Source organism: Sturnira hondurensis, unplaced genomic scaffold, assembly GCF_014824575.4.
Source record: "Sturnira hondurensis isolate 20B ecotype Veracruz unplaced genomic scaffold, ASM1482457v3 Scaffold0020237, whole genome shotgun sequence".
In the NCBI taxonomy this organism is placed as follows: domain Eukaryota; kingdom Metazoa; phylum Chordata; class Mammalia; order Chiroptera; family Phyllostomidae; genus Sturnira; species Sturnira hondurensis.
The window spans coordinates 3,206,303-3,232,271 of NW_028092868.1; the positions used below are offsets into that span (position 1 = coordinate 3,206,303).

Consider the following 25,969-nt stretch of genomic DNA (forward strand, 5'->3'; position numbering starts at 1 on the left):
CTATTGGTTTTTAAAAACAGTCTCTGGCCCTCTGTTCTTGGTGTTCCATCTGCTTTCAATGTCTTGCCTCTACATTGTAACCTTTTATTTTTTTAGAATTCAATTTATGGTTAAGAATTCAGTTCACCGTCAGTGGTTGCCCACAAGGGGGATGCACAGGCAACTGTTTAGGATGCTCAGGCTGTTCTATATGGTCCTGGGGCAGCAGCTACACGATGCGTGATCCTTTGCATGTTTCAAAGCTCAAGACCCGCGCAGTACAAAGAGGAAGCTTTGACGTATGCAAACGACAACAAAGAATGCCATTTCTCAAGGCTTGTACTCCCTATGGACATACTTCAGTGTGTGAACAGTTTCTTCTCCACCCTCTCCGTGGACACACATGAGCCTGCGCTGGCTCCGGTCTCCCAGGATGAAGGTGGCGGGTGATGGCCACGTTGAGAGTACTTCTTGCCATCTCCAAGTGACCCAAGGCTCCTCCTGTGGCTCCTGTCTGCCTTCCCAGGCTTTATCCCTCAGAGCTCAAAGTCATACCTGGATCTCTCACCTGGGCTTTAAAAAAAAAAACAAAAAGCTTTTCATTTTGAGATAATCGTAGATTCACATGTGGTTACAATACAGAGAACAATACCCTCTTCACCTGGTTTTCCCCAATGGTAACATCTTGCATAAATATAATACAATATCACACCCTGGCTGCTGTGGCTTAGTGCATTGAACGCTGGCCTGCAAACCAGAGGGTCGCTGGTTCAGTCCCAGTCAGGGCACAGGCCTGGGTTGTAGGCCAGGTCCCCAGCTGGGGGTGTGCGAGAGGCAACCACGCATTGAAGTTTCTCTCCCTCTCTTTCTCTCTCCTTTCCCCTCTCTCTAAAAATAAAGAAATAAAATCTTTAAAACATATATATATATATACATATATATATATATATATATAATACAACATCACAGCCAGGAAATTGCCATTGACATGGTTCACCCACTGTCTTCAGATTTTACCAGGTTTATATGCACTCATTTGTGTGTGTGTGCATGCACTTGCTTGCACACATCTGCATGCATTTAGTTCTGTGCAGTTTTATCACTTGCAGATCCATGTGACCACTGCCACAGTCAAGATACAGAACAATTCCGTCACGAAAGTGTCACTTGGACTTCTTAAAGCAGTTTTGTCCTGTCTTTATTTTCTCAAATGCAGCCCTTCGCTGCAGCAGCCTCCGGGGACACTCGCTAGATGTGCAGCCTCCTGGACCTGCCCAGCACCCCCGCTGAACCTGCATCTCTGGGGGTGAGGCTTGATCATCTGTATTCTTTACAGGCACCTGTTTTGAGATCCACCGCTCTAACTGACCTCCAACTACCCCATCTGCAATCCGCCCTCCACGCTGTGCCTGCCCGAGGGATCCTTCTAAAACACAGCTCTGGCCATGTTGTCCTGCCGCCCAACACTCTGCAGTGGAACCCACCTGTCATCAGGATGTGGCTTTAGCAAGAAAATCTCCCTGGGTCGGGCCCCATTTCCCACCTCCACTCTCCGCTCCGCACTGCAGTTCAATCCCTCCAGACTCCTCTGATTCCTAGAACACGTCACCTGCTTTATCAGGTTCCAGTTTCGGTCATGCTGTTCCTTCTGCCTCGAATGTCCTTCCCACTCTACTCTGCCGATTGCAACCCTATTCAACTCTGCGTTTTTACGGATGACTTGGTTCAGAGAGGCTTGATGTCACCCAGCAAGTACAGGCAGGAGCAGCTGGGAGCCAGAATCCACCTGACTCCGTGCTCCTGGTCTTACTGTTTACCACACTGTCATGGAGGCTGCGGGAGGCCGCTGGCCTCTCTTCTCTGGCGGTCTGCTCACTTCCACTGGGCCTTCCTTCCCATCTGTCTCTCAGACATCTCACCCAAGACCTTCTGTCCCTCTCCCTAGCTGAGTGGACCTGGGAATCAGGGGCTTGAGAGGAGGGAGGAAAGGAAATGGGACTGAGCCCAAGGGTAACCCGACTCCTCCGCGAGTGGGCTTGGGTGCAGACACACCACCAGGGACAGTTTGGGAATGGTCCGTTAAGCTTGAGGGGGTGCATGGGGGCTCCTGGAGGGAGGGAAGGAGCAGAGTGGAGTCCAAGTCCCCTCCTCTGCTGCCCCCTCCCTCCACAGCTCCCTCGAAACTGGAGCCGGGGGGCCTAAAAATAGCCCCCGAGGAGCAATTGCCAGCAGGCCGCCCTGGTGACCTTCTGGGTAGCACAGGCTGAAGGCGGGCAGGCAGCAGAAAGGCAGGGCGCCGGCCCCCCGGACTCATCTTCCAGGGCACCATCCCCTGGTGCCCCTGTGGCCGTCAGTTCCGGTGTCCCCCAGCCATGCAGAAATCCCGGGGCACGCGAGCGGAGGAGGCGGGCACGAGGGCACCCCCCAGCCCCGCGGTGCCCCCGAAGAGGGCCAAGGTGGGGGCCAGCAGCGGGGCGGTGGCGGGGGCGCCAGTCTTCCTTCGGCCTCTGAAGGACGCCGCAGTGTTCGTGGGCTGCGACGTGCGGCTGCGGGTGGTGGTGAGCGGGACGCCCCAGCCCAGCCTCAGCTGGTTCCGAGATGGGCAGCTCCTGCCGCCAGCCCCTGAGCCCAGCTGCCTGTGGCTGCGGAGCTGCGGGATGCAGGACGCCGGCACGTACAGCTGCAGGGCCCAGAATGAGCAGGGCCAGGCCTGCTGTGAGGCCGTTGTCACAGTGCTGGAGGTCGGAGGTAATGGGAAGGTGGGGGCTGGGTGGGGTGGTCGGAGGTAGAGAAGGGCTGCCCAGGCCACGAGGGTTCACCCAGACGTCTTCCCAGGTGCTTTGGTTTCTCAGCTGCACTGATCCAGAAGTGCCCCCAGAGAGGAAAGGGCAGGAAAAGGGGTGTCAAGGTAGAGAAGCTCCCCACAGGAAGGTCAGAGGTCAAGGGTCAGCATTGGTTAAGCAAAGCCTGAGCCCCACTCCGATTCCTCTGGGAATTTCATGGTGGAAACACCCTCCTAGTTTCCCTGTAATGACCAGTGGAAAATCATCTTCATCAGTTCCTGTAACTTAGACTTGAAACTCCTGATCAGCCCCCTGGACAGGTGTGTGGGTATTAGAAGGACAGAGCCAGCCCCCCTGGTCTCACCGCACTGTTGAGGGGGTAGGGCAGCGCTCCTCCCACTCTGCTGCTGGGGCAGGTTGGTTTGGTCAGCACCAGGCTGGCTGGAAGAGGCCAGTGGAGGGACAAGTGTGAATAAACAGGGCTCGGGGCATCAGGATGTAGAGCGAGGGCTCCCAGGTGTGTAAGGAGGTAGGTGTCTGAGAATCCACATGCCGAGTGTAATTGTTCTTGTGTGTGTATATGTGTGCGTGTGCAAGCGTGTGGGCTGTGGAGGGGTCGAGTGGTATAAGCAGATGAGGGACAGGAGTGTGTGGACTGGTGTGGAAAGTCCATGGGCCAGCCATGTCTAGCTAAGGTTTGTAGAGTGTGGAAAGGGGATGCTCGGCAGATGCCTGGGCCCCTGCCTATCTAGGTGTGGAGGGCTAGTCTCCTGTGGGAAAAGAAGGGTCATGGTCCGAGGCAGAAGGAGAGAGGTCTGAGGCTCAGCCAGGTGCTTAGGGTCTGCATGTGCCTGGCCAGGGCCCTTTCCCCTTGGATCCATGTTTGGGCTTCCTTTCTGACCTCTCAGCCAAAGGCAGAGAGCCTCAGGCTGACTAAGCCTTGAGAAACATAATTCTGAGGAAATAGGCTACAGTTAGGGGAGATGGCAAAGAGCATGGGGGTCACTGAGAGTGTCCTGGGCACTTTCAAGAGGGATTTCTCACTCTAACTGGGTGGTGACCTGTGGAGTTCCTCCTTGGGGGCTGAGGGGGAGACCCAGGAATGAAGCACCTCAGTAGCTGGAGAGGAAGGAAGGTACTAAGGTGCAGCCACAGCAGGAGATGGGGCAGGGGCTCAGCCTCCCTCTGTCCGACCTCTCTCCCTAGCACCACCCTGCCCTCCCTCCTACAGCCTCCAACAACTGGTTCCTGGGAGCTCCTGTGACCAAGCCTGGGACAGGGGGAGACAAAGCCGGCTTCTCTTGGTTGGCCTTGTATTTGGCCAGGTACAGGCTTTCCCAGCCTTGAGTCAGAGGATGGGATCCATCCTGGAGGAGCTCTGAGCTGGGGAAGGATTGGACGGACACCTTGGGGATCATAGCTCTGGTCTCCTAAGGGGACTAAAAACAGAAAGTAAATCAAAGGGCGTGAGAGACAGAGTGATGTGACTACGGCTTGGGGGAAAGAGATATCAGGGAAGGGAAAGGAAGTCCTGAGGAGCGTGGTGGTCACAAGGTTTGCGTAGAGCTGGAGAGGACCACGGGAAATGAAGCTCCAGATGCTTCCTTTGCAGGCGAGGACTCTGTGGTCCACAGCAGAGGAAGATTGGTCCGGAGACATACAGCCAGTTGTGGCCACCCCACAATTAAGAACGCTGTCCTCTTAGTTTTGTCTTTGGAAGCTTTTTACTACTCACTGAGTTCGGGAAGAGGGAGAGAGAAAGAGAGGGGGAGCTGTGTATTGTATGCAGATAGCCTAGGAAGAGCCTCCTAGTCCCCCAAAGTGGGCAGAGTGACGGGGTGCTAGAGCCCCCCTCCCTGGCAGGGCTGTCTCCTCAGCACCTTTGTCATCTGGGTGGCATGGCCGACGGAGTGAGCCCTGGCTGGCCTGCCTAGATGGAGGCCAGGGCGATGGTCTCCTGGCTATTTGGCTGGAACAGCATGTGGGGGGGCCGTGGCATTGGATTTGGGGGCTTTTAACAGTCACATTGAACAGGTAGAGGTTCAGGCTGCAGCAAGTCACACTTAAGAACATTTTCCTACCTGTGAAATCTTTACCCTGAGAACAGGGTAATTTTTATTAATTGATAATAAATTACAAGTACCTTCCTTATAATTTTTATTAATTGGTAACAATTCTTAGTAGTAACTTATAATAGTATGACCAGCTACTGTGCAGTGGTGTGGTAGGCAATATGCTGTCACATCCTTTGACATGTCCTTTAAGTCCCACAGCATCCCTGGGGAAACTGAGGGGCAGAGGGATTAAGTGACACGTCCTCTTGTGCAGAGTGGAGGTGACAGAGCTCGGACAGAAGCCTGTTTGTTCCACTGCAATGAACCATGTGATTGACCACTGCACCCCTCCCTGGGGACTTGGGGAGGGAGGCACTTTGCTTTGGTGATGTTGGGGACTGACTGGGTGAGTCTGGCTTCTTCCTCTTCCTGTTGCTTGCCCCGCCCCCATCAGTTCCTGCCCAATGACAGATTCCGGTCAGGGACAGCTGGGCCTGCAGCTCAGCACTGCTCAGACTTACTCAAGGAAAACTTTCTTGGTTGGGATCAGCAGGGAGAGGACTTCAGGGTTCTCGAGGAAGCCCAGCCAGGACCTGGCTCCAGGGGGAAGGAGGCAGTCTTCTGGCTGGGACTGCTGTCTGGCTTAGCAGGATGGAGTTGGTGCTAAGGTTCCTGGCACTCTCGAAGGCTGAGATGTTAGCTCCAGAGTGGAGGAATATTGGCATGGCTTGGGGAGGCTGGGCCCTGGGGAAGACAGGTGGGCTGCAAACTGGAAAGTTTGAAAGATAGGAAGCAGGAGGGTAAAATTTAGGGCATAGAAATGAGGAAAGAATAGAAACAGTGAAGATGGCAGAAATACAGGAGCCTTAACATGTATAAAGCACCTTATCTCATTTCATTATTTAATTGCCTAAGCCCCAGGTTATTGTTATGATATATGTGGGTGTGTGTATGTATGTATGTGTGTATGTGTGTGTGTATATGTATGTATGTGTGTATATATATATATATATATATATATATGAATGAAAATTGGTGTTTGAAGAGGGCATTTACCCAAGGTCACACAGCTAGTTGGCTAGGCATGGGGCAGAGCCAGATCTGAAAGCTGGGTTTCTGGGTCTGGGTCCACGATGCCTGTCCTCAGAGAGGAAAATGTGGGAAGACTAAGGCACGGGCCTGTCATCATAAACACCCTTCTGTCAATATCCCCAAAGTCATCTTCTGGCCCAGTCTCCGAAATGGGCAGTCACTCCTTTCTTCCCAAACACCGGGCTTCCATCTTTACACACTAAGGTGCCCTGTGCAAACAAAGTGATCAGAGTCAGTGCCAGCCTCGAAGCTTGGGACACGTGGCTGGAAGGGAAGGCCTGCACTAAAGGACAGGGGATAAGGAGGAACTGACGATGCTCACCGTTTAGCTGGAAGTTCTCTAGCCAGGGTCTGGAAGAATCTGGTGTCAATCAGAAGTGTCAAAGGTCAACAGATGGTAGTGAACCATGTGGGGGTGGAGGGACTTGAAAGCATGGAGAGGAGAGGGTAGGGATAGGGAGACAGGGCCAGTTTAGGCAAGGCAGGGAACCCGTGAGAACTGCAGTGAGGTATAGTCTGCAGGTGTCGTAGTCTCACCTGGAATTTGGAATGTCTGGATGAAAACCCAGAAGGGAAGTAGTATGGTGTTGGGAATGGGTATGGAGAGAGTCCCCATCCATTCCTGCCGGGTCCTGATCAGAGGAGGAGGAGGAGGGGCCAAAAAGGGAGCAGTGAGATGCTCTGAGAGGGAAGACAGGGAAGAGCAGAGAGGCCCTGAAATCGGTCTAAAGCTTCCCTGAAGCAAGGTAGGTCCTCCCGGGCATATCTGGAGTGGAATGCAAAATGGTAACTTCTCTGGCTGTTTCTCCAAAAAGGTCTGTGTCAGGACAGAGAGGGGAGGAAGGCTTGATGAATGAGCTGCTCTTGAAAGATTTGCTGTCCCCATCCCCACCACCCCTCATCCTCTCCACTCCCAGTTCTACCATCCCCCGACCGTGTTTATCATGTGCCTACTGTGTGTCAGCACTGTTCTCAGTGCTTAGGACGCGTGGTGTGGGGAGGGGGTAAGGACCAAACTTTCTGTCCTTCTGGAGATCACACACCAGTGTGGGGAGACAGACAACATTCAATACACATAATAAATATGCAAAAATCATATCGTGTGTTAGAAACGCAAAGCTCGTGAAGATTTCACACTCAGGGTGAGTGAAAGAAGGCGAGGGATACACGGAGCCTAGGCATGAAAGGGAGGCAGCAAAGAGGAGGGGAGCGGGTGTACCTGGTTCAGAGGAGTGTGTGCGAGGGAGGTCAGGCAGGGCACGATGACCTGGGTTTTCTCTGGAAGGGAAAATACTGGCTGTGCAGAAATTAGAAGTCTGGGTTTGGGGAAATGACGGGGGGGGGGGCGCAGTTCAGCCAGGGAGGAAAGACGGGCAGTGACCTGCACGCATGCCCAGGTCAGCCTTGTGGGGGCGAGCAGAGCAGGCCCAGAGCGGGAACACAGAATCCCACTGGCCTCTCCTCAGCCCAGCTGTCCCGTCACTCACACCCGCTGCTCATTGGTTATTTTTGCTGTGGAATGTGCCAGCCCCTCGGATTCTCCTAGAGAACAGGGACTCAAGTTACCCCCTCTCCTCACTCAGCTCCCCCATCTGTGAGTGGGTGTGTTTAGGGGTGGTCAGGGAAAGCACCTGTGGGTGTTCGGGGTCTTCTGGCTGGAAGTGATATGGACACGCGTGAACCCTCTGTATGTGTCCCCACATGTGTGTCAGTATGTGCAACATTTGCCCCCCACCCCCGGGAGTCTGGAAAACAGGACAACCTGCAAGTATCAGAATGTATAAGACATGACTTTAAACTTGAAAATAAAGGGGCTGCAAACTCAAATAACTTCAGGAGCCAAGTAGAAACTGATAATGAGCAAGGTGCTGTTGTCAGTGGCTGAACTTGAGCATGCTTGCCCACCTAAAGTATGTAGTGTGTAGGCTGAAAAATACTCATCAGTTGGCTCTATATTCATTTTGGACCCATGCTTTCGAGAAACAAAGTTAGGGAAACTACTGACCCATCAGCACGTGAGGCTTCATGGCATAGTGGTCACTAACTCAGTCACAGTGCCTGGGCTAGAATCCTGGCTCTACCAATTAGTGGCTGTGTGACCTTGGACAAGTAATCTCTCTGCGCCTCAGTCTCCCTCCTCTTTGCGAGGGTTAAATGAGTTTATTCATGCAAAGTTCTTACCATGATGCTAGGTGCGTACCAAGCATGCAATAATGTTAATGATAATGACTCTGTAGTCGCATTCCAGCAACCAGGGTTGGCATTACTTACGGACGTTGAGATGGAAATTTGGATCTGGGGGCACGTGGAGACACAGAACTTGTGTGGCTTTAGCTAAGTGATAGGACTTTTCTGAGCCTTAATCTTGTAGGTTAAACGGAGCCAGTTAATGCTCATGAAGGTTTCAGGCTCACGGAGTTGTCATGAATGAGGAAGCATTGATAAAGTTCTTCGCACTTAGTACATGATTAAGAAACTTAGTTACAGCGCTTAGGTGGGAAGTAGAGTTTTGTGCAGGCAAAGTGTGCATGATGCTGAATGGGAGAACAAAGAAAGTTTAGTGAGTATGGTCATCTATGAGAAGGTAGGTCCTATTTGTGAATATCAGGGGAACCTCTTGGCACCTTAGCTTGCGTGTGTGTTCATGCGCCAGGGCGCAGGGATAGAGTAACTACCATCAAGAAACTCAAGAGCCCTCTTTGGCTTTCCTGAGAGGCCTGGGGCTTTTAGAATCTGGGGCCATGTCGCAGGTGCCCCCACCCACAAGGAACCTTGCCTTATGAACGACCTAGACGCCCCCACCCGGTGCTGGGGTCTAGGGCGTACTCTGGCCACAGGCGAGTTGGGTACCGCCTGGCACAGGGTCCATGTGCGCGTGTTTGTAGAGTGAGCAAGTAGAGATNAGGGATAGAGTAACTACCATCAAGAAACTCAAGAGCCCTCTTTGGCTTTCCTGAGAGGCCTGGGGCTTTTAGAATCTGGGGCCATGGCGCAGGTGCCCCCACTCACAAGGAACCTTGCCTTATGAACGACCTAGACGCCCCCACCCGGTGCTGGGGTCTAGGGCGTACTCTGGCCACAGACGAGTTGGGTACCGCCTGGCACAGGGTCCATGTGCGCGTGTTTGTAGAGTGAGCAAGTAGAGATGCGCTGCCCTTCCAGAGCGGTCCCGCGAGAGTTGGCAGGGGGTGGCTTGGAGGTCGCATAGGGCTGCCAGTGAGAGAGTGGCCGGATCTTTCATGAGGGCCATTGAACCGCTTTCTGTGCCTCAGTTTCCCCATGTGTCCAGGGCCTGGGGCAGATGCGGGGGTAGGGGTGCAGGGAAGCAAGTGATAGCTGCCCCAGGGGACGCAGGGAAGGGGCTCCAGGTGGGGTGCGGGCTGGCGGGGGAGGGGCCGGCTCTGGGCGCGGCCGCCGCCGCCTTCCCTACCCCCCACAACCCCGCCTGGGTTCCCGCTGCCCCGAGGCTCCTTCCTCCACTAGCGCTGGCTCGCGTCCGCACCCCTGCTCGCCCCCGGCCCCGCCTCCGACTCCGGCTCCGCCCCGCCCCCGCCCGTCCCCTCCTCGCCCGGCCGCCCGCCTGGCCCCCTCCCCCGCCATGAAGAAGCTGTGGGTGAAGAAGCGTTTCCAGGTGAGGGCTCCGGGGGCGGGCGGTGCCGGGAGGGGGCAGGAAAGGCTGGGCGACCTGGAAGGGAGGGCGGGTCACTGCAGCTGGGCCCGGGGGTAGGGGGGCTGGAGTCGCGCCTGCCCCGCCCGGACCGCCGAGGCTGCCGGCCGGGTGAGGTCCGGGGGCTCCTGGATCTGGGGTCTGAGCACAGAGCCCCTCCCCTCCCCTCCCCCCTGGTGCGGAAGGCCAGCCCTCCCCATCGCCTGCATTACCCACGACCACCCGGGGAGGTCCCTGAGCCGCCTTTGGCGTGAAGTGCCCACTGGCCTCTTGGGCACCTTGGCTCCTCTAGCCTCCAGCCAACCTGGGCGCTGGGCCCTGGCCCCTGCCCGGCTTTTCCCAGCCCCCCACTCTGGAGCCTTCCATCTTCCGGAGCTCCTGAAAGCCAGGCACTGGGATCCGCGCTGAGCTCAATAAATTCCCCAAGCCCTGCCCTGTCCTCGCGTATTTGGGCCTCCTTCCTGCATTCATGAGCCCCCGGCCCTTTGGGGAACCTTGCCCTCTGTCCCCCGTCACCCTCCCTACCCTCTTGACACCCATTCCAGAGATCTGTCTTCTTATCGGCAGGAATCTGTGGCCTCCTTCCTGCATTCATGAGCCCCCGGCCCTTTGGGGAACCTTGCCCTCTGTCCCCCGTCACCCTCCCTACCCTCTTGACACCCATTCCAGAGATCTGTCTTCTTATCGGCAGGAATCTGTGCCCTTCTCCCTCCATCTCCCAGTCATCCATGCAACCCCCCATCTCTTCCCTCATGTCAGTCAGTCCCCTATCCTGTCTCCTAGCCTCTGTCTCCCTGGGGGTGTCGCTCTGATCCTCACTCCTGGGAGTCTCTCCATTTTGAGTCCCAGCGTTTGACCCACAGCCTTGCTGCCCTCTCTCTCCTTCCTCCCCTGCTCTTCCCCAGAGCCAAGCTGAGCCCCAGCTGGGGGGGCCGACAGGCAAGGGAGAATGGGGACATTTGGGGGGGGGCACCTTGCATTTCTGTTCATCCTCCCCCTCACACACACACTGACCCCTGGAATGAATTTCTGTTTGATGTAGATGTTTGGACAGGAGGTATGGGAGCCTTGCCCTCAACAACTCATTCTGGCTTTTCTCTTTCAGAAAACCGGCCACTCCCGCCGGGCCTTTAGCCGCCTCACCCATGGTGCGTGGACTGTGAGCTTCCTGCTCTAACCCGTGCCCTCTCCTTCTCTTGGTCCATTTGCCTTCGTGAGGCACCCAGGCCCTGAAGACAGCCCATGAGATGTGGGATGCCCCCCCAACACACATGCACCCATACTCACCTACCCTCCCAAGAGGGCCCCTGTACCCTGCAGCTGAGAGAGGACCTAGCACAGGGGTGGGGAGTCATATACACCCCATCGTGGGTTCACTTTTCTCCATCCATGGGGCCAAGTGGGGATGAGCTCATAGCTGTTCTGTGGCCACCAGTACGCGGCTCCCGCCTCATGGCACTCAGAGAGAAACTGAGGCTCAGAACCTGATAGAGTCTGGCAAAAAACCAGAAACTTTGCTCCAAGCCTACCCACTGGGCATTTGTGAGGACCAATCAGCAGAAGAGAGGGGTGAGGAGAAGGGTGCCTGTCCTACCATGATGCAGAGCAGAGGAGAGAGGGCAGTTTGTAAGAAGGGGCCAAGTACTGGCAGGTGAGCCTGACCCCTAATGGGGGATGGCTGGGCTGAGCACGAGCAGGCATGTGTGTGCATATGTGTATGTGTGTGTGACCAGTGAGTACACCAGTGAAAGTGCCAAGGGTACAGAATAACTGGGGTAATGGGAATAACCAGGCAAAGCACACGGGCTTCCCAGCCCCGGGCTCTCTGGGAGCTTGCAGGCAGTCAAGAACTAGAGATATTTTGCCCATCCCAGATGTCTTCCTCCCCTGCCCAGTCCCCACAGGGCGTCTCTGGGCACTGGGTGCCCTGGTGCCCTCGGTGCTGCCTGCCCACCGTGCCCTACCCCACAAACACTCTGATAACAGTCTGTCCCTGTCTCTCTTCTGCTGCTCCTATGGAAGCGAAGTTTTCCGCTCCTGCAGAAAGCAAAGTTACGGTAGGAAACTGGCTCCTGCCCTAGCCCTCCACTCCCCCTTCTTCCCTGCCCAACCCGGCCTCTCCTCACCCTGCCTCAGCTGCGCCCCGATGTGTTCCGGCTGGCTTGGGGTGGAGGACAGGCTGGTCCTGCGGTTGGCCGAGTGCCCTGACAGTACGACTCTGAGGTGACTCCTCTTTGTTCCTGGGGCGCAGGAACCCAGGATTTAGAGCCTTGGAACCTAGGACCTTGTTATTTTGGGGGCTGCATGGGAACTTAAGCTGCCACTGACAGGGAAGGAGAGACAGGGGCTGAGGGGCATTCACTAAGTGGTTTGGAGGGGGACAGCAGGTAGCTGAGGGCACTACCAGGGAGGCAGGGATGAGTAGTTAGGGGCCCGGAGATGGAGCCAGGGAGCTGGCATGGAGGGGTTACCCTGAGCAGCTCAGGATGTGCAGCGGGGTGTGGGGAGCAGAAGAGAGGGGAAGATAGGTGCCAGAGGCCCTTGGGTGGTAGGAGGGAGCCTGCTGTGGGGGAGGCAGCAGTGACATCGGGAAGGGTTGGAGCGCGAGGGAGGAGGGCCCTGCCCACACAGACCCCTGTTTCTCCAGACTCGGAGACAGGTGAGGATGACATCAGTGATGTGCAGGGGACCCAGCGCCTGGAGCTTCGGGATGACAGGACCTTCAGCACCCCCACAGGTGAGCTCTTTGGGTGCTCAAAGAACAAGTGGGTGGGCCTCCCATGAGAGATGCCTGGGCTTCACCATGCTCCTTTCTCTAGGGGGCTCCGATACCCTGGTGGGCACCTCCCTGGACACGCCCCCAACCTCCGTGACAGGCACCTCAGAGGAGCAAGTGAGCTGGTGGGGCAGCGGGCAGACGGTCCTGGAGCAGGAAGTGGGCAGCAGGGGTGGCACCCGCCGCCCCCTGGGCAGCCCAAGGCAAGCACAGGCGGCCGGGGCCGGGCCACGGCACCTGGGGGTGGAGCCGCTGGTACGGGCGTCTCGAGCTAATCTGGTGGGCGCAAGCTGGGGGTCAGAGGATAGCCTTTCGGTGGCCAGTGACCTGTATGACAGCGCGTTCAGTCTGTACCGAGGACGGGCGCTCTCGATCCACGTGTAAGTAATGCTTCCCCTGGGCCCATACTGTCCTCCCTCACGGTGCTGTCCTGTGCTGCCCCTCACGCTCTGTCACCACCCCCCCCCCCAGCACCATCCACCCTCTGTGCACTTCTCCACCGCTCATTGCTTCCAGTCCTGGCCACCGCTCTTCACTCAGTCTTCCCACACTGCTCCATCCGTCTCCTGTGCCATCACTACCCACGTCCTCCCACACCCACTGTTCTGGCTCACCGTGCCATCCCTGTGGTCTCGGACCCCTTTGTCCCTTCCTCATCTCCTCCAATATCTCCACTTTCCCAAGGGCCCTCTCCTGCCTCGCCCATTCAGGCTCCAGTTGTCCCCAGGATTCCCCCCCCACCCCCGGGGCCCCCTCCGTGCCTGCTGTCTCAGCAGCTGCTGCCTTTTCATCTCTCTGCACATTCCTGTTCCCATGTGGGCCTTTTTCTGGGAGGAACGGAACCACGGCAGCTCCCGGGAGAGCAGGAGAGAGCAAGGGAGCAAGAGCACAACCAGGAGAGAGAAGAGAGTGAGGTGGTCAGGGGGCAGATGGGGCCAGGGGCCTGGGAAAGCGGGAGGATGTGGGGTGGGGGGAGACAGGGGTCAGGGCAGGGAGGGATGGAGACAGGCGGCTGGGGTGGAGGCAGAGAGCTTGGAATGCTGGAAGGGGGTGCCTGTGATGGTGTGGGAGCCCCCGGAGGGTGGGGTTGAAGGGTGTCCTGGTCGGGGTGTTAAGCCAGAGGTTTTGCAGTGAGACAGTAGAGCCATTTTTGGAGATTTGGGGATTGCCATAGACAGGAGGGAGTGCTATGGTAGAAGAGGGGAGTGGCTGATCATGGAGGTTTTGGGGGGCACCTGGGGGGCCGACAGGGGCCCTGATTTGTGACGGGTGTGAGTGTGGGGGGGAGGTACCGTCGTGGAGAAGGAAGGGGCCTGGCGTGGAGAAGGCGGTGGGAGTGGCTGTTGGTGGGCAAAGGAGAGGCCTGGGCAGGGGCCAGGGAGGCTCCTTGGCTTCTTCTGATTGGCATTAACCAGGTGCTCCTGTGCCCTGGACTTGCCTTTTCCTTTCCTGCCTCTCTTTGCCAGGCCCCAGCCGGAGCCTGGAGTTGCTATGGCAACTTCAGAGGAACCCATTTCCTTAGTGATGTCTGTGGTACAGAGGCTGGCCTGGAGCTCGAAACTGCTGGCAAGAGGCTTCCCCTTGCTGTCCCAATTTCTCTCTGTGCCTCACCCAGTTCCCAGAGGCCATTCCTCAGGGACTCTGCTGTCCCTCCCCGAGAGTAGGCTCTGCCTCCCTGCAGGTGGCTGGCTGAGGTCCCACTCCCTCAGGATGCTATGGGTCACCATCCTCACCCTCACACCCCCATCAGAGGTGGGCTCTGCGGTAGAGGTGGCTGGCCCACCTGAAACAGCCTTACAGTCAGGCACCCTTAGAATTTCTGCTTGTGGCCGGCACCCAATTTCCCCTTCCTTCTGAGCCACTGGGGTCTCAGACGTTGTGGAGGGAATGAGGGCTCAGGAGTCAGAGTCCCTGGGTCTCAATCCTAATACCGACCATTTCCAAGCCGCTCCACCTTGCTAAGGCACTTTCCCTCTTTAAGCCTCAGTTTCTTCATCTGTAAATGGACCTACTAACAGTTCCTACCTCAGAGGACTGTAGTGAGGATTAAATGACTCAGTGCATTTAAAGCATTTAGCACATGCTCGGCATACAATAAGCCCTCAATGAGCCATTTCATAACTTTGTATTAAGCTGTCTCTCATGTGTCAGGTGTGCTGCTAACATCTCAGATTCCTTTTCTTGCGAATCTTTGTTGTGCTCCCCAAGGTGGTTCAGGTGGGGGTGACTGAGGCCCAGCTCTTGGACCTCAGAGCTCTGTCGGTGAGAGGGGTACTCTGGGCTGACCAGCTCCTTCCCGTCTCCTCTTCTCCCGCACTCCCGATTCAGGCCCACGCAGTAGTTATTTCTGAGCTGAGTTATTTCTGAGCATACCCCTTTGGGGAGCTTCTGTGCTTCTCCAGGGAATTCCAAGGACTCAGGTAACTTTCTCAGGGGCAAGACAAAGTTAAAGGCCTGTGCTGGGGGCAGACTGATTAAATGGAGTGGGAACCGGGGTGTCCCAGTCTCCTGCCCTAGGGACCCCCAACTACCATCAGTGCTGGACTCAGGTCTGAGTTGGTGTTAGGTCACCCGAGGGCTGGGGCATTGCTCTGGAGGGAAGGCTCAGGTTTGTGCCCGCCCTTCTGCTGTGAAGGGGGTTACCTCCCGCTGAGGACCGGCAGGGCTGTGGAGGCCGCTGGGGGCAGGAATGAGTGGGAGGCTGCGTTCCCGAGGGGGCCCCTCCCCACCCTGCCTTTCTGCCTCCCATCACCACTTCATCCTTTGGGTCCTGAGCCTCATTCTTTTCTCTCCCACCGCTCAGTTTTGTTTCTGCTGTTTCCCAGCTTCCGGGGCCTGGGGGGAGGGGGCTGGTCAGAGCCCCCGAGGCTGAGTCTGTACCTGGACCCGTCACTAGACCAGTCTTCCGGCGCCAGAGCGGCCGCCTCTCCCCAGCACAGCACCCGCTCTGGCTGTGGCTTCCTCTTTGGGGGGAGGGGGCGGAGGTCTGGCCCATGTCACCCCCAAGCCTTCCTAGCATGCCCCACTGCCAACTCCTGTCACGAGCTGAGGGTCTAGGAGAGGTGGCCCCCTGAATTTTCTACCCCTCTTCATCTTCGTTCCGCAGCAGTGTTCCTCAAAGCGGATTGCACAGGGAGGAGCCCGACCTTCGGCCCCAGCCAGCCAGCGAAGCCCCACGTCGCCCGGCCCTACCGCCTCCCTCCAAATCCGCGCTACTGCCCCCACCGTCCCCTCGGGTGGGTAAGCGGCCCCCACCGGGACCCAGCGCCCAGCCCCCGGCCACCCCCACGCCGCCCCACCGGCGCACTCAGGAGCCAGCGCTGCCCGAAGACACCGCCGCCGAAGAGAAGCGAGGGAAGAAGGCCAAGTCGTCGGGGCCCTCGCCAGCGGGCACGGCCGAGTCTCGGCCCCAGACACCTCTGAGCGAGGCGTCGGGCCGCCTGTCGGCGCTGGGCCGCTCGCCGCGGCTGGTGCGCGCCGGGTCCCGAATCCAGGACAAGCTGCAGTTCTTTGAGGAGCGACGGCGCAGCCTGGAGCGCAGCGACTCGCCGCCAGCGCCCCTGCGGCCCTGGGTGCCCCTGCGCAAGGCCCGCTCGTTGGAGCAGCCCAAGTCCCAGGATGGCGCCGAGTGGGGCTCGCCCGGGGCCTCTCAAGAGGAGCTGCGGGCGCCATCGGGCAGCGTGGCCGAACGGCGCCGCCTGTTCCAGCAGAAGGCTGCCTCGCTGGACGAGCGCACGCGGCAGCGCAGCCCGGCCTCCGAACTGGAGTTGCGCTTCGCCCAAGAGCTGGGCCGCATCCGCCGCTCCACGTCACGGGAGGAGCTGGTGCGCTCGCACGAGTCTCTGCGCGCCACGCTGCAGCGCGCCCCGTCCCCTCGAGAGCCCGGCGAGCCCCCGCTTTTCTCCCAGCCCTCCACCCCCAAGACGTCACGGGCCGTGAGCCCCGCCACTACCCAGCCGACCCCTTCAAGCGTCGCGGGGAGGCTCGGGGACGAGCCGGGGAGGCCCCGGAGCCGCGGGCCGACAGGCAGGACAGAGCTAGGGGAAGGCCCGCAGCAGGAGGTTAGGCGCCGGGACCAGTTCCCGCTGACCCGGGGCAGAACCATCCAGGAGAGCCGGAGCCCTGTGCCACCTGCCGCCCCAGCCAATACCCCCGAGGTCAGGACGAAAGCCCCACCAGGTCGAAAGAAGGAGCCCCCGGCTCAAGCCGTGCGCTTCTTGCCTTGGGCCACGCCGGGCCTGGAGGGCGCTGCTGTGCCCCAGACCATGGAGAAGAACCGGGCGGGACCTGAGGCCGAGAAGAGGCTGCGTAGAGGGCCGGAGGAGGATGGTCCCTGGGGGCCCTGGGACCACCGAGGGACTCGTAGCCAGGGCAGAGGTCGTAGGGCCCGGCCCACCTCGCCTGAGCTCGGTAAGGCCTCCAGAAGCACCGAGAAGGTGCTGGGACCTGGGTGGAAGGGCTTTTGGGGAGAGCCAGGCTGCTAGGCAGTTGCAAGGGTATGGTTTCCCAGGGGCATGGACCCAAGCTCAAGTTGAGGGAAGGTCGATGTACTAAAACTTGCCTTCTGGTGAGGCAGTATGTGTGTTTTAGGGAGGTGGGGTGGAGCCCAGGAGTGAGCAAAAACCTGGTGCCCAGACGTCTGCTGTAGACCCCCTCGGGTCCAGCGGCCTGCTAGTCTGCTGGGTCAGGGACCTAACTGTGATGGAAGGCACTGGTGGGAATCGAAGGAGCCCCTCAGTGGGGGAAGAGATGGAACCCCACCTCAACAGATAATTCATTAGGTCTCTGTTACAGGCAAGCTTTGGACCAGCCAGCTCTCATCTCTGTCCTCCACATCCTGGTACCCTCCCCTGACCCATCTGTGGCCACTAAGATCCAACCCAGCCTTTCTTTCTGGTCACCTCGCTCCCATCCTTGAGCCCCTGCATTGCTGAACTGACTGTGGTCCCAGGCCAGCCTGTGTGTGGTCTCCCAGTCTTCCTGTGGGTGCTGGGCGAGGCTGGACTGCCCCTGTCCCTAACTTTGCTCATCCTGAACACCAGCTTGGGACCCACTCCTGGCCAGAGGAAGAAGGAGCCATCCTTCCCTCACTCCCACCCCCTGCTGCTTCCTCAGGCCAGAGGCCCCTACTCGCTGCTCCCTGGAGACCCTGTGCATGCCTTTTTCGTTGCACTTACTACCCTGTATTTTTTTCAGCATAATTACTTTATTTTTCATTTAAGCATTACAGCCTCAAGGCCCTGTCCTGCGTTGTGCTAGCCATCATTGTTGCATGCTTACAGCCCTGTCCGAGGCACTGTGTTAGCTGGGCATTCAAGGCTGTTATTTTAACTTAATCTGTAAGCTCGCTTTGCAAGATACTGGGTATTGTTTATTGGCTCCATCTTACAGATGACAAAACTGAGGTGCAGAGAAGTTATCTCATTTGCCCAAGTTCAAGTAGCTAGAGAACAGCATGATTGCAATTCTCACCGCTCTTTTGGCCCTGGGCTTTATCTGGTGGATAGAAGGCCAGAGTCCCAAATACCCAGAGGGGTCAAGTGTCCTGTAAGCAGGAACCACATCTGATTTCCTGTTGTATTCCTGGTGCCAAGCAGAACTTAGTATGCACTCAGTGTAGTGTTATTGTTTGATGAATGGACCAAATCAAAGCTGATTTCCATGAGACCTTGTGGAGGGCTGGCGACCCCACCTGCTACTTCCTCTTGTGAATCGGCGGCGTCACCTACATGACAGTTGGCCATGCGTTGCCCTGTGACTGCACTGTCACTGCTTACGTCTCAGGTTGCTGTCAGCTTGTCTTCTGTCTCTGTGGACGCTTGTACCCTCTTGTGCCCCTCACAGTGCCTCGCACGGGGTCTGCCCTGCCATCCCTGACCACTGAGTGGTGTAAAGACAGCGCAGCTCCTGCCTTCCTCCAGGAACAACCCTGTGGCTGAGGCTGAAGAGCAGCCGCACTAATGTGGGGTCTCAGCTGCCTTGGCTCGCTCGAGAACCCCCCTTCTGTCTTCCTTCCTTCCCTGTCTCAGGACGTTCAGGAGAGAGACCTTCTGCTCCCCACTCCCCCTTCTAGAAGCCCCTCTTTCTGGGCTCAGATGTCCGAGATTTGGGGCTGCCATCACACTCCCTCCCCTCGAGTCATCCCCATGGGGACCATGTCGCTTTACCCTGCCTGCTGTGTCTCTGGCAGAGTCTTCAGACGACTCGTACGTGTCTGCTGGAGAGGAGCCCCTGGAGGCCCCCGTGTTCGAGAGCCCCCTGCACGATGTGGTGGTGGCCCCAGGGGCGGATGTGGTGCTCCAGTGTATCATCACCGCCAACCCCCCTCCCCAAGGTGAGCTCTGGAGTTGGGGGCTGGCTACAGTTGAGCCGGGGAGGGGTGGGGGAAGAGGGGAGATCCTCCGCCACTGCGGGGGTGGGGGAGTGGGGGGGTGGGGGGGCTGGCCTGACTCCTGCGTGTGTGTCAGAGCTTTCTGAGAATTCACTGAGAGGCGGGAGGGCAGGCCAGGGCTCCCGGTGAGGGAGGGGAGTCCTCCGAATTCCCTAGGGTGGGGAGAGGAGTGGTTTGGGTTCTGTGTGGGGTGGGGTGGGGGGGTTGTCCCAGTGGGCCCCTGCGGGGCCGTGGCGACTCGGTCACCCTGCTGCTTTCCCACAGTGTCCTGGCAGAAGGATGGGTCTGCACTGCGCAGCGACGGCCACCTTCTCGTCCGGGCTGAGGGCGAGCGGCACAGCCTGCTACTCCGGGAGGCACGGACAGCCGATGCAGGGAACTACACGGCGACCGCTACCAATGAGCTGGGCCAGGCCAGCTGTGCTGCCACACTGGCCGTGAGACCTGGTAGGCAGGCTGTGGGCCCCAGGCCCAGGTGGGGTGAGCAGGGGCCCTTCCCTTCGGGGCCCGGCGCCCTTCCCGCTCCCAGGTGGAGCTCGACTATCAGCCAGTGTGCACAGTCTGTCCTCTTGTGTCCGCTGCTCTGGTGGAAACATTTTAAATGGCCTTGGCTCCAGGGCAAAGGCCAGATTCCTAAGGCATACAGCAGGACAGCAAATTCCTGAAGTCGCTGAAATTTGTCTTCAGACATCATGTAAACGCTGTCCTTCCATGGCATTTTCCTGAACAGGGTCCTGTGGGGAAAGCAAATTATCCATGAGTCTCTGAGAAAAAGACTCTCCCAGCTCAAAGGGCTTAAAAGCCATCAGGAACCTTCTGAGGTTATTTCTTCTCTAGAACAGCCCCTTTGCCCCTCTTCAAAGAGATGCTTTTAAGCGCTTCCCTCCCTCCCCTGCTCCTTCTGTTGAACCCAGAGTTCTAAAGAGGGGGCAGCTGGGACCACTTCCTGGGAACTGGTGGTGGCCAAGGCCACCTCTTTTTCTATTTTTGTGAAAGTCCTCACTTGGTGTTGGACGACTTCCTTTGGGTTTAAGCCCAGTTTCTTTCAGGTTCAGGGTAAGGCTGGACTGGTGTCCACGTACATGGCCAGTTCACTCATTCAGGTCGCCGGGCCTGACCATGTGCTGACCCTAGGCAATGGGGGTGGGGGCGGGGGAGACTGGGGAAGGGGCGTTCAAGGGAAAGACGCAGATTCAGCCCCCAAGGACGTTACCACTAGTGATGACCCTCAATCAGAGGACTGAGGTGGGAAGAAAGCGCGGGGCAGGTGAATCCTGTGCGGAGGACAGCCGAGTGGCCAGCAGTGTTGTGGGATATTGGGCTGGGAGGCACCAGGGCCCTGAAGGAGGCTGGGGCTTGGAGCAGCAGTGGGAGGGGCTGGACACGCCCCAAGGAAGAGGAGGAGGAGGAAGGGCACACGCTGTGCTGGCCCTTCCTTTCACTCAGCCTTGCAGGTGACAAGATAACAGAGTCAGGCTTGCTGTGGTCTCAGGGCCTCAGCACCTTCACGGTCAGGGGGTCCTGACTGGTATCTGACCTGAGTCCAGGTCTTGTTTTAGATCCTTTTGGTTTTACTCATCTGGCTTTGCAGAAGGGCTGGTCTAGCCTACTGACCTGCCCCCACCAGGAGCTCAGGTTTTAGGCTCCCCCGCCCCCACCTCGATGAATCATACCTGTTCCTCCACTGCCCTCCTTCCCTCCTTCCATCACCCCTGAGATCTGGCTTCTGACTCAGCTCTCAGCACCGCTTAGGGGGCCCAGGTCCAGCTCCAGGTCTCCAGTCATTACCTGGCTTGGACTGAGATTTGGCAAGGAGTTGAAGCGGGGGTGCCCCAGTGCTGGCTCGGGGCCATCTGGGCGCCTTTTAAGGTTGGGAAGGAGGCTTGGGGCAAGGCAGCTGTGTGCACTTGACTGGGAGTTTTGTCTTTGCCTGCTAAACCTTCCTGCCTTTCGGTTTCCTCATTTGTAAGCCAGAGATAATTATACTGTTCTCAGGAAAGAAAGCAAATGTGTGAACAAGCTTTATGAACTGTAAAGCTGTAGACAAATGTTGGTTGTTAGCATTATTAAGTGGAACTGTTGTGCGCAGGAGCTCAGGTTTCCACGAGGGAGGCTTCGGGAGGCAGTCTTTTCCTTTCCTTCCCTGTTTTCGTACTGTTCATGCCCTGGGCTCATCTCCCCACCTTGGCCAGGCCCACACCCCAACCCTGTCGTGTTTCCCAGCCTGTCATAGCATCTCTGTGCTGCCTCCCCCCGGGGGGAAGCCAGGCTTTGCACCCAGAGAACAGCTCCTGAAAGGCACACTGGTCCAGGGCTCCAAGGCTTGAGGGTCAGGCACGTGGGTCCAGACTCAGCACTCGTGGGGGAAGCAGACTTTGTTACCCTACAAGGCGCTGTTTGGTCCAGAGCCGCTGGGTGGAGGCCAGTGGACTGCCGAGAAGCAAACGTGGGTGGAACCAATGGGTGGCAAAGACGTTTGGCAAAAGCCAGGGTCCCAGGCCTGGAGTTTGCAGGGAGTTGAGGGGGGTGGGGCGAGGGAAGGGTGTTAGGCGGTGCAGCTGTGGGCAGGATAGGAGCAGGTTGAGGGACGGAGTGTGTAGTGTCCTGTGAGAAGAGGCCTGTGGAACCACTTCCTTTTCTGGCTCATCCCCCACCCGTTTGGTAACCAGGACTGGCTACCCAGTGCCCTCTTGGGGTGCACACAGGACCTGCCTTTGAGGGCCCACAGATCTCAGTTCCTGGTTGGGAGCCACTTGGACAGGGAATTGGTGATTAGAGCATGTAGTTACCCTGGTGCTGTAGTTCCGGGGGGTGGGGGCATGGTCTGTCCTTACCAGCTCTGACAGCCCCACCCAGCCCTGGACCCCTCCCTGCCTGCCTTACCCCACCGAATGATCACTGAGACCACAGTTGAGCTCCCAAAGGGTATGTGTGTATTGGGGCAGGGGGTTGGAGGGTGTGAGAAGTGTGCTCATCTTAAGCCAGGCATTCCGCAGCTGCCTGCGTGCACCATGCGGGTCTTTATTGAGTACCAACAGGATGCCAAGGCTCCATCTCTCAGAGCAGAGCTGTGCATTTGGAGAGCACCATGTACTTCTTCCGGTCCCTTTCCCATCTCTTCCCTTCCTTGACCTACACCACACCATGGACAGGGGACCCTTGCACAGCGCGGGAGTTAGGGTCACTACCACCACTGCAGTGGAAAATCCAGGTTTAATTTAGTCAGCCCTGCACGTAGGCGGGTGCCCAACCGCCAGTTGACCCTCGAACAACGCGGATTCGAACTGCTTGGATCAATTGGAAAAAATCCATTGCCGTTCTAACCCGTGTTGTTCAGGGTCAGCTGTGTATCTCTCGGAGGGTCGTGACAGGTGGCGACATTCCCAGTTTATAGACCAGAGGATGGAAACCTGGAGTGTGAAGTGGCACAGAGCTGGCGCGAGGCCAGCACCTGTGATCTGCCTGGGAATGCTGGAAGCACCAGGGGCTGAGATGTGCAGCGGTGAAGCAGACAGGCCTAGTGTGATGGCGGATGAAAATGACAGGACCAGGTAGCGTTTCCTGAGCGCTTCGTATGCACTGGGGCCCGGATTGATTGGGTCTCACATTTAATCCACCCCGTAAGGTAGGTCCTGTGGTTATGCCCATCCTACAGATAAGGAAACTGAGACCTGGAAGGCTTTAGTAAAGTACTCCCGAGTAGCACTGACCAACAGAACTCTCGGTGATGAGAGAAATGTTGTGTATGTGTATGGTCCTTCCCTAGCCGCTAGCCACGTGTGGCTGTTGAGCACTTGAGATGTGGCTAGTGCACCTAAAGAGCTGAGCACTTTCTCATTTCATTTTACTGCAATTAATGCACATTTGAGTAGACTCCAGGGCTGTTTAACATACATGGACATGAACTCACCTGTAGTAGGACCAGAGGGCCAGAGGGAAGTAGGGTGATGATTTGGAGCCTTGTCCCTGGATCTCCCAAGTCTACACCCCCAACCACTGCACCATGCTGTCCCCTTTCTCCACTCTGAAGGGAGAGGGTCAGGGTTCAGGCTCTCACGAGCTCATGCTGGCAGCGGTGGAGGCGGAGACCGCCACTGCCTTCTGTGGGTGGCTCAGACTTGGGGTTTTCTTTCCCTCCTCACTTGACCTACCCCCGCCCCCCACCATGGCTGTGGTCCTGCTTGTTTCCCTGCACGCCCGGTGCGCAGGTGGCTCACCCACCAAGGGTCCTGTGGTCAGGAGCGAGGGAGCCGTGGGTGGCTCCATGTGCCCGGCCTCCGTCCTGCTGCCTTCAGGCCTCCTCTCAAGCACAGGTGTCATGTCTCTGAGCTCAAGGTTCTAGCATTTTCCAGGGGAGACCTTGGCCTCTTCACTGAATCTGGCCACCATGTTCTCTGTACAGCAGGGATCATTATAGCGCCTGGGCTGCTTTCTCAGTGCAATTTGCGATGCCATGTAGGGCTGAGGATTTAGCTGAGGACACGTGGGTCAGGGGCTAGGGCTCGTCAAGGCTCGTTTTGGTCCCATCTGTATGATGGCACTGTCACAACAGAAAGGAGGTCGTGTGGGGAGGTCAGGAGTGTCAACGGAAAGGGAGGAAATTACAGCTCTGCTCCCTGCCCCCTTCTCCTGCTGCCCCTTCTCCTGCTGCCCCCTTCTCCTGCTGGCCCTTCTCCTGCTGGCCCCGGCAGGTTCTCACTTGTGACGCTCCTGGCTGCCTGTGGAGGGGTCTTGGAATGCCACGTGCCCTGTCATCCATCCTTGGTGGGGTTTGGGCAACATCTGAAGAAACAGGAGGTCACTTCACTCGACTCAGCCCTCCCTCCTCGCTTCTGTCTATCAGAAGCAGGTCTGCCCCCAATGGGTGTTCCCCCAAGGCTGCTGCCTCAGAGTGGGGGCCGTCACGCAAGCCTGTCAGAAGAGCGGGGACCTAATTACTGTGGGTGCCAGTGCTTCCTCTGATAGGGAGCAATCCCAAGTATCCCGTGTAAGAAATTGACCACTTCCGTGCCTCGGTCAGGCTGACCACGTGTGTGAAGTCTGTCTGCTTCCTTGTCCATTTTTCAACCCAAATGGAAACATTCTCAGCACCTCTTCTCCTTTTTGCTCACTTCCACGTGAGGGTGGAAGTGATCTGAGGGTGGCTTGAGGCAGCTGAGGCAGTGGGAGGGACCTGCCCCGACGTTGTCCCATGCCATCTCGTTCTTCTTTACCTAGTTCCGTAGCTAGAGGGGTTGAGCTACAGTTCTCTGCACCTACTGTCTGCCCTTGAACGTTCGCTCATGTGGCTTCCTCTTCCAGTATTGCTTTTGTCTGCTTAAACTAAACTCTTAATTTTAATACCACCCCTTCCTTCAGCCTCCCCGTCTTCCCTAAGCCGAAAGGAGTGTTCTCTTTTCTGCACTCCTGTGGCCTTACTGCCCCTCCCATGCCACCTTATTCCTGTTTGCTGCTACAGTCATGCGTGTGTGTGTGTGTAGCTGTCATCCCTATCAGCCAGAAGGCTCTTGAGGTTATGGCCATGCTTTGGCTACTCTTAGCCCTTGTGGCCATACCTGGAGGCCCTCCTGGACAGTCCGGGGCAGTGTGTGAGCTGGCAGTGGGGGTTAGAGGTTTCCATGACTTTCCAAGCCCCTGCAGCAGCCTGGGTAGCACGCAGAGGCTGGGTGAGACACACATCTGCAAAGGGCAGTGAGGCTCTGCCTGAGAGTAGAGTGGAGGGAGATGGAGGAGACCACAGAGCGCTGGTCTGCAAAGTGTAGCCCCCAGACCCGGAGCACTGGCGTCACCTTGAGAATGCATTAGAGACGCATGTTATCGACCCCAGCCCAGACCTGCTGAATCAGAGATTCTAGGCAGGTCCCAGCAACCTGTGTCTGCCTTCCAGGTAGTTTTGGCGAGTGGTGAATTTGAGGATCACTGGCACAGTTAGGGACCTTGTGCAGGTGGCAGGTGGTAGAGTGGGAAGCACATGGGTGTGGGGTCAGACCTCCAAGGTTCAGAGTCTTGACCTGAAGCTGGGTGGCCGAGTGAGACGAGACTCCTTGCTGCCTCTTCTTCCTCCCTGTAGGGAAGGTTGCTTTTGCAAATGCAGTTTCCTGATCTCCGTTTCTGGAAATCTAATTTTTCAGGTCAGTGCAAGGCCCAGGAATTTATAGTTTAAATGGGCTCCCAGGTGGTCTTGATAGGAGTGGTCCAAGGGCCATCCTGAGAAGCCCTGATGGAAAGGGCCTTACATGGCACCTTTTATGCAGGTGGCTGTGACTGTGTCTATCCCGGGAGCACCTCTGGGGGTGTTGGGGGGTACTGAGCTGGACGCACGGGTCTGGGGAGGGGGCCCCCAACTTACAGGCTCACACGGCCAGCACTCTCGTCCAGTGAGTCTGACTTGGGAGTGGTGTAGGAGGCCAGATGCCTGCGCAGAGCCAGTGTGGTTTGCAGTGGTGGGTGTGTGAAAGCAGCACCCGCGTGGTGGGCCTGTGTACATCTCAGGGTGGGGGGATACCTGCTCTCCAGTCCCCAGGTAGTGTAACTGTGTTTCCCACAGTGAGACCTGACCTTGTGGGTGCAGTGGGGTTGGGATGTAGGGACGAGCTACAAGGTGGGTCCCATGAGAAGTGGGGAGGCACTAGAGCCTGGTGTGGAACCTGAGAGGATTTGGGACCTGGAGGCAGAGATCCCTGACCAGCCTCCTTGGCCACACAGTTTCGGGGGTACATAGGGGTGGGGGCCATGGCCTTGGTTCAGGGAGGTCTAGTTCTTCTTCTGTAGCTAGAGCCTCCTCCTAGCTAGGCTGCTCTCACAGCCCCCTCTCTGAGGGGCTTGAAGGACTCTGCTTAGCTTGGTTACTGGATGCTCCCAGGGTGCTATTCCTCTAGCGACCACCAGGGGTCTCTGAGGATCCCTGCAAACTTTGCCCATCTGCTTTAATCTTTGCTGTCCCTCCCTGGGCCATGAGTGGCCTCAGCGCTGCCCAACCTGGAGGTGGTTCAGGAAGTCACCAGAATCCACGGGGGTTTGGCGGGTGCCCACCACCAGGAGTCACGCCTGTGATCTCAGCATCAGCTAGGGGCAGTCCCTGAGCAGATGCTCACCAAGTGGCCGTTCTGACTTCCTTCCCCACCCCCACCTCGGGACAGCCAGCTTGAATGGTGCTCCCCCCTCTTTCTTCACTGGCATTGATGGGAAACACAGGTCATAGCTTGGGAATGTGGCCCTGGGCATGGG

The 25,969-nt window shown here is 57.4% G+C and overlaps 1 protein-coding gene across 3 annotated transcripts in view; it reads left to right on the forward strand.

The window, feature by feature from the left end:
• Positions 1-2,221: 2,221 nt before the first annotated feature.
• Positions 2,222-25,969, forward strand: part of SPEG (striated muscle enriched protein kinase) — a 55,690-nt gene continuing 31,942 nt past the window's right edge. Inside the window, exons 1-8 of one of the 3 annotated variants that reach the window (XM_037029077.1) lie at positions 9,463-9,539; positions 10,681-10,723; positions 11,603-11,632; positions 12,223-12,312; positions 12,395-12,731; positions 15,458-16,761; positions 18,542-18,685; positions 19,007-19,189. In XM_037029077.1, the coding sequence (XP_036884972.1) occupies positions 9,507-9,539; positions 10,681-10,723; positions 11,603-11,632; positions 12,223-12,312; positions 12,395-12,731; positions 15,458-16,761; positions 18,542-18,685; positions 19,007-19,189 (2,164 nt within the window). In that variant the 5' untranslated portion in view covers positions 9,463-9,506. Of the gene's footprint in view, positions 2,728-9,462; positions 9,540-10,680; positions 10,724-11,602; positions 11,633-12,222; positions 12,313-12,394; positions 12,732-15,457; positions 16,762-18,541; positions 18,686-19,006; positions 19,190-25,969 lie in introns of those variants that run through there. The other 2 variants (XM_037029076.1, XM_037029079.1) reach the window with 2 other exon arrangements.